General features: G+C 40.1%; 1 protein-coding gene across 1 annotated transcript in view; it reads right to left on the reverse strand.

Annotated features, from left to right (window-relative positions):
- The window catches only part of TBX20 (T-box transcription factor 20), a 65,650-nt gene that overhangs the window by 47,251 nt on the left and 10,345 nt on the right, over positions 1-8,054 (reverse strand). Inside the window, exons 2-4 of the mRNA XM_044675643.1 lie at positions 6,085-6,158; positions 4,633-4,710; positions 177-285 (exon numbers count right to left, since the gene is read on the reverse strand). Coding sequence (XP_044531578.1) covers positions 177-285; positions 4,633-4,710; positions 6,085-6,158 — 261 coding nt within the window. The remainder of the gene's footprint in view (positions 1-176; positions 286-4,632; positions 4,711-6,084; positions 6,159-8,054) is intronic.

Consider the following 8,054-nt stretch of genomic DNA (forward strand, 5'->3'; position numbering starts at 1 on the left):
AGAAAGAAAGGAAAGAAGGAAGGGAGGGAGGGAAAGAAAGGAAGGAAAAAGGAGAGGAGAGAGAGAGAGAGAGAGAGAGAGAGAGAGAGAGAGAGAGAGAGAGATGGATCAGTTCCAAAGAGGCATTCCGCATTTGGATCCGTTTCCAACTGCCCAGTTCCAGGCAGGTCACTTACATGGCCGTGTTGATCCAGTTCATTATTTGTGAGCTTCACTTTTTCAAAGGACACCATCTGTTTCAGCAGCTGCTCTCCAGTAAAAGGAGAATCTGGGTGCACGTACAACCTGGGGGAAACCACAGAACAAACCTTTCACAGTGAGACACTCTACCTGTGCTCCAGCAGGCTGTAATACATCCTGATTTTAAAGCTGGGGTACTTTCATTTTTGTTTTTGGATCCCCCAAACCTAGGTTAGGCCTGGTATGTATCAGGCATTTAATAAGTATTTAGTGGTTGATTGAAGGGACACTTTGAGCTCACAGAAATAACGTTTTGTTTTTGTTTTTTTTTTTAAGCCCTTACTTTCCATCTTAAAATCAATACTGTGTTTTGGTTCTAAGGTAGATGAGTGGTAAGAGCTAGGCAATGGGGGTTAAGTGACTTGCCCAGGGTCACACAGCTAGGAAGTGTATGATTTCAGATTTGAACCCAGGACCTTCCATCTCTAGGCCTGGCTCTCCACCCACTAAACCACCCAGCTGCCTCCTTGAGCTGAGTCTTTTTTCAAACCCTTACCTTCCATCTTGGAGTCAATAGTATGTATTGGTTTCAAGGCAGAAGAGCAGTAAGGGCTAGGCAATGGGGGTGAAGGGACTTGCCCAAGGTCACACAGCTAGGACGTGTCTGATGCCAAATTTGAACCCAGGACCTCCCATCTCTGGGTTTGGCTCTCTATCCACTGAGCCACCCAGCTGCCCACTTTTTTTCCTGTTTTTTGACTGTATGATATTCAGTGCAAATCACAAGGCCCTGATTTTAAGGTTCTCCTAAAAGACTCTAAACTTGTTTGCTTATAAACTAATAACTAGCAATTATATAGCACTTTAAGGTTTGCAAAGCACTTTACAAATATTATCTCATTTCACCTAGAAATCCTATAAGATAGACACTTATTATTGTCTCCATTTGGCAGATGAGAAAATTGAGGCAGACAGATTAATCCACTTGCCCAGGGTTACAAAATCAGCAAATGTCTGGATTGAAATTTGAACTCGAGTCTCCCTGACTCTAAGTCCAACCCTCAATGGACCATGCACCTCGCTGCCAGGCTGGTCACCTACAATCAATGGCAGGATTCCTTCATTGTAGAGCTTTTGCTTTGAGATTCTCTCCAACTTATCCTCTCCTTGGTACGCATTTGTCTACACGTTGTCCCTTCCATGACTGCGAGTGCCTTAAGAGCAGGGATTGTCCTTTTTCTTTGTATCCCCAAGAGTTTAGCAGAGCGTTGGCATATTTATGAAGTGCTTAAGAAATGTTTATTGAAAAATTGGCTTGAAGCTTCTTTCCATATTCCAAATGAGTAAAGAAAAAAGAATTATCTAATATTTTTTGGTTTGGCAGAAAGAAAATTGGATCTGGGGGTCAGGAAACTTGGGCTCAAATTCCAGCTTCCCTGCCGGCCAGTCACATAACCTCCCACCACCTCAATTTCCTTATTTTCAAAATGGCAGCCATACTGATAGCTGAGCTACCTGCTTCTCTGGGTTATGAAGAAAGTACTTGGCAAACTGCCTTAAGGCTGTGAATTATTATTGCTGTTACTTCTTAGATTTCCAATCAGCTGCTAATTAGAGAGTAGAAGTGGATAATAGATAATAGAGAGATGATCGATGACTCTAACGTCTGACTCTGCCTGGTGTCTTCCAGAAATAAGTAGGTCTTCCCATTAAATGTTTAAAGGCAATTACTGTTGACATCTCCTAGCAAACAGATAGAAACAGGACGATTTAAAGGAGAAAATTCGGAACTTCCTGAACTCGATCTAGAGCTCTGGGCATCTTCGGTTTAGATACTCCCAAGATCCTAGAGGCCATCCCTGAAATAAGTGATTCAGTGAAAGCTACTTTTCTGGAGATAAGTGGTTCATCCACACCAGTGATTCCCAAAGTGGGCACCACCGCCCCCTGGTGGGTGCTGCAGTGATCCAGGAGGAGCGGTGATTGCCACAGGTGCATTTATTTTTCCTATTAATTGCTATTAAAATTTTTAAAAAATTAATTTCCAGGAGGCTAAGTAATATTTTTTTCTGGAAAGGGGGCGGGAGGCCAAAAAAGTTTGGGAACCCCTGATCCACACCTTCTTCTCTTCCTTATTCATGCTTTATAAACTCTTATTTTCAATAAGAAGAAGAATAACACAATCCAGAAAACCTACATCCTTTTTGCTACTAGAATTGTCCCAAGGCTGTGCAAGGATGAATAAAAAGCAGATGTTTTATCTACCTGTACAATAGTCTGTAGAATATTGAGTATAATATAAAGGATCAGTAGAAAGAGAGTCCTGTTTGGGGACTATTTCTATCTGGACATCATTAGAAAAAATAAGAATAAAATAACGGCAGTGTTAATAGTAGGAAATAATAATAATAGTTCAAATTTAAATAGTGCTTTAGGTATGTAAAGTATTTTACATACATTATCTCATTTGGTCTGCCCAACCATTCTGTGAAATAGGTGCTATTATTTTCTTCATTTTACAGATGAAGAAACTGAGGCAGATAGCAGGTAGGAGATTTATCTGGGCTCACTAAGCTAGTAAATATCTGAACAGATTTGAACTCAGGTCATTGGACTCTTAAGTCCAATACCACTGTGCCATCTAGCCTCCTTTAATTTACACTATTAGTAATAAGAAAATATGAATTAAAGGAAGTGATAGCAACCATGCCCTACATTACTTCATTTTGGAATAATCTGGCACCAGACATGACCTGCTTACTAGAATTATCCATTAGAAATTTGATATCTATTTTTTTTGAGAATGAAATTTTCTTTTAACAAAAATACATGCATTTGTAATTAATGAAAGAAGAAGAAGCTTGATATCTTTCATAGACTGAAAGAAGATGCATTAACACAGGACAAATACAGACCTCAAAACAGCCTAGAGAACTCAACCAGCCAGCGATAAATGTTTAAGTACCTACTATGTGCTGGGCTGGGCATTGTGCTAATCAATAAACTATCCTGGGAGGGGACCATCATCATAGACTGTTGTCCATAATCTCCAGGATATATTACATCCAAAAGAACTCAAGAGCATTTTCTTTTTTTCTCAGTTTCCCCATTTTTTTGAAGATTTAAGAAGAAAAATTTTCTTTTATTTGTGATTTGAAATATTTACCTAATTAATTAATTTTGAATATGAATCCTGGAACCATGGAAAAACATTTGAAATGAATCAAGAACATTTTCAAAGCTGTCACCGATCCAAATTCTCAGAACCCCCAAACTACAAAAATTTTTGAACAAAAAGTTTTTGAAATATAAACAAAGGTGGCTCTAGACAGGTCTGGAGATAGAAAGTCCTGGGTTCAAATCTGATCTCAGACAATTCCTAGCTGTGTGACCCTGGCAGGTCACTTAACCCCAACTGCCAAGTCTTTACCACTCTTCTGCCTTGGAACAGAAAGTATCAATTCTTAAAAAAAAAAAAAGGTATGTGTTATGAAAAAAAATCTATATAAACCAAGCAGAGGATCTCAAATGAATGTGAGAATAGGATGAAGTGTATGTCATTCCCATCATCCTTTCTGCTACTGGAATTTTCCCATTTCTGCTCTCAGTGAGCCCTCAGAGGATGGCCTTGAATCCTAATATTTTTATCCAACTACTAAAAGCAATTATTTTAACTACCTGTGCCATGATCCATGGCGTATTACATATTAAAAAGCAATTGGTTCCACCAAGGAGCCAATACACAGAAGTTAAGGGTTTTAAAAAAATATATTAAAGAAAAAAAAAGGGGCAGCTGGGTAGCTCAGTGGAGTGAGAGTCAGGCCTAGAGACAGGAGGTCCTGGGTTCAAACCCGGCCTCAGCCACTTCCCAGCTGGGTGACCCTGGGCAAGTCACTTGACCCCCATTGCCCACCCTTACCAATCTTCCACCTATGAGACAATACACAGAAGTTAAGGGTCTAAAAAAAAAAAAAGCAATTGGCTTTGGGGGAGGGGGAGCAGCTGGGTAGCTCAGTGTATTGAGAGCCAGGCCTAGAGACAGGAGGTCCTGGGTTCAAATCCAGCTTCAGACATTTCCCAGCTGTGTGACCCTGGGCAAGTCACTTGACCCCCACTGCCCACCCTTACCAATCTTCCACCAAGGAGCCAATACACAGAAGTAAAGGGTTTAAAAAAAAAGTAATTGGCTAGCAACTCAGTCAAGGGCTATATATATCTGGACCCCATGGGGAAAAAATACTAATAGAATGATATAATAATGATAAGACTAACCAAAAAAAAAAAAATAGCGTCTACCAGAGACCTAAAAAAGACATTCGTTGGAAACTAGAAGTACACACGGGAAGCTCCCTGTCCTTCATAAATTCACTGAAAACCCAAATGCCGAGATACCCTTGGAAATTCAGTAAATGGAACTGGCGAGATGGAATCATCCCCTACAATCACCTCAACCTAACCACCATGCACAGAACTCGAGAACGGGCTGCTTTCGTTTGTTTTTCTAAATAGCTGTCGGTATAGCGAATATTCCTGAATCTCCAAATGACACAGAAGAAAAGACTTCATGACACAAAAGCCATCCGAGGTAGTAAAATGAGGTTCAGGACATTTTTGTGTCTTTGTGACGACTCTCAGAGGTGCCGAAGGAGCTTTCGAGGAGCCTCCAGAGGACGAGCTTACGGCTCAAGACTTATTCAGTGGCAAACCATCGGAAGAGTCAACATAAAAGAATCATAGACAGAAATAGGTAGAAAGAAATATAAAAGAATAACCAGTTAAGAGCGACTTGTCCTGGGGCCGTTTCCATCTCAACCCCAACAAAAAAAAGGCAAGAATGAGATCTTAATAGCTAGTAAATGGTAATAATTAATATAATAATAATACATATAATACAGAACTAAATAATTAATAATAGGCTAGATCAGAATAGAAGTAGCCCTTTAAAGTTCTCAAACTATTTTATTTTTATTATTATTTTTTTTAACCCTCACCTTCCTTCTTGGAGTCAGTACTGTGTATTGGCTCCAAGGCAGAAGAGTGGTAAGGGTAGGCAATGGGGGTCAAGTGACTTGCCCAGGGTCACCCAGTTGGGAAGTGTCTGAGGTCAGATTTGAACCCAGGACCTCCCATCTCTAGGTCTGGCTCTCAATCCACTGAGCTACCCAGCTGCCCCCTGCAAACCATTTTATATACATTATCGCATTTCATCTTCCCAACCCTCAAAGGCACGTGCTATTTTTTTTTACCATTTTTATTTTATTTTATTTTATTTTTTTACCATTTGCCATTTTACAGGTGAACCAAACGAGGCTGAGAGGTTAAGTGAATCTTGCCCAAGGATCGAGTGGCAGGAGTCAAACCCAGATCTCTCTGGACTTTTGCAAGGCCAGCATTCATCCTCTGTACCTACACCTTGCTGCCTCCCTGTGTTCATCTGGCAGACACAAAGGGAAATGAGAGCAGGGAAACTCCATACTGGGCCATCTATACGCAAACAGCTCGTCTAAGTTGAAAATATCGACTCAAATGGAACTTTGGATTAAGAGGCGATTTTCAGGTATTCGCCTTGTCTTTGCTCTCCTTCACTGAAGACAAACACAAACTCGATTTCACTCTTTTGGTTTGCATTTTTGCCATGTTCATTGATCTCGTGATTTATACAAATAAATATTTATATATAATTTTATGTACACATAATTTATATATATTTTCCATATAAATTATTTAGATATAAAATTTGTATATAAATAAAGATGTCTATATAAATCTCATGGCAGGTAGCAATAATAACAATAATGCACGTTTATGTGCCCTGGTCATCTGTGAGTGGCACTAGCCCTACTTTACAAAGGAGCTAGTTGAGGCACCGAGAACATAGATGAGTGGTTTGCCCAGCTGAGGTACCTATTTACGAAGATCTTCTGATAACCGGATTCAGGGTCCTTTCCTCTACGCTGTGCTGCCTCTGTGGGCATCTGCTACAATGTCTAGCAACAATATTAATATACAATGGGAGCAGCTGGGTGGTTCAGTGGATTGAGAGCCAAACCTAGAGATGGGAAGTCCTGGGTTCAAATCTGGCCTCAGACACTTCCCAGCTGTGTGACCCTGGGCGAGTCACTTGACCCCCATTGCCTAGCCCTTACCATTCTTCTGCCTTAGAACCAATACAACATACAGTAATGGTTCTAAGATGGAAGGTGAGGGTTTAAAAAAAAAAACAAAACACCACAATATTAATATATGACTATAGCATTGGAAGTGGAAAGACATGGAGACCAATCTAAATGCAGAAGTATGACACATTTTTTAAAGCAATAAAAGGTGTCAGCATGATGATCTAAAGAGAAAACAGTACTGAATAAATTCAAGTTTAGATATCTCAATAAAAATAATGTTGTTCTTATTCATTCGTGCATGATTCTTCATGACCCCATTTGGGGTATTCTTGGCAAAGATACTAGAGTTGTTTGCCATTTCTTTCTCCAGCTTATGTTACAGGTGAGGAAACTGAGGTAAACAGAGTTAGTTAAATGACTTGCCTAGGGTCACACAGTTACTAGATTTTTGAGGCCAGATTTGAACATAGGAAGATGAGCCTTCCTGACTGTAGGCTTAGCACTCTATCCATTGTGCCACCTAGCCGCCCTATCAAAAATTTAGCACCAAATGAAAATATTAACATGAAAAAAAATCAAATTAATAATCTGTCTCTCCCTTCTCCAGTCCAATCTCTACAGATCCATCTAATTGATATTCCTAAAACATAGATCTGACATTACAATTTCCGTACCTAAAAAAAGCTCCAGTGGCTTCCTGTTTTCTCAAGAAATAAAATACAAGCCCTTCATCCTGGCATTCAAAGCTCTTCTCATAATGGCTCCCACCTACCTTTCCACTTTCCTATTTTATCTTTCTCTTTCATTCACTCTCTACTTCAATCAAGCTGACCTGCAGACTGTTCCAGGACACAGTGTTCAGCCTCTGACCTCAGTGTCTTTGCATCTCTCAGATCGGAACTACCTTCCTGGATCTCTTTTACCTCTTAAAAAGACTTCCCTCAACACACAGTTCAAGCACCACTTCTGCCACCTTGTGTTTCCTCATCCTCCCAGTTGTAAATGCTCCCATGCACTTCAAGGCTTTCTGAATCTCTCCCTCTGTGTATCTCTGTCTCTGCCTCTGCCTCTGTCTCTCTCTGTGTGTGTCTCTCTCTGTCTCTCTGTCTCTGTCTGTCTGTCTGTCTCTGTCTCTGTCTCTCTCCCCTCCCCTCCTTTACGCTATATATGGGTAGAGAGAATATATGTATATTCTCTCCGTTCTGCCTACCTCCTTCATTCTGCCTCAGTTCATACAAAGCTCCATTTATATTTACTCTATTCTTCACATTAAGTGTTTTTTATGGCCCAATAACATTTTGTTACCTTCATATCTCACAGTTTGTTTGGCTATTCCCCAATGGATGAACACACATTTCACTTCCATTTCTTCTTTTATAAATCTCAAGAGAATGTTACTACAAATATTTGTCACCTCTTTTTTTCTCTCACTGACTTCCTTGAGGAATATGCCCAGTAGGGTATCAGAAGGCAAGGGCAGTTCAGTGACTTATGGGATGAAATCGTTTTCCAGAACAGTTAGACCAGCTCATAGTGCTTCCCACCCCAAACACTACTTTTTTCATCAATGCTCTGAATTGTTTTCCAGTGAATACTTGACACAGGAATATGGTTAAACTAATTCCTAAAGAGAGGTTAGACTAGATCTGTGGTCCTCAAAGTCCTCTTTTCTATTTTCATCATCAAGAAATTTTAATTTCCAATGTGGTAAATGCTGATGTAAACAAAAGCTCTTGGGGTGGGGGTGGGAGTGGT

Source organism: Gracilinanus agilis, chromosome 1 (assembly GCF_016433145.1).
Source record: "Gracilinanus agilis isolate LMUSP501 chromosome 1, AgileGrace, whole genome shotgun sequence".
Lineage (NCBI taxonomy): Eukaryota > Metazoa > Chordata > Mammalia > Didelphimorphia > Didelphidae > Gracilinanus > Gracilinanus agilis.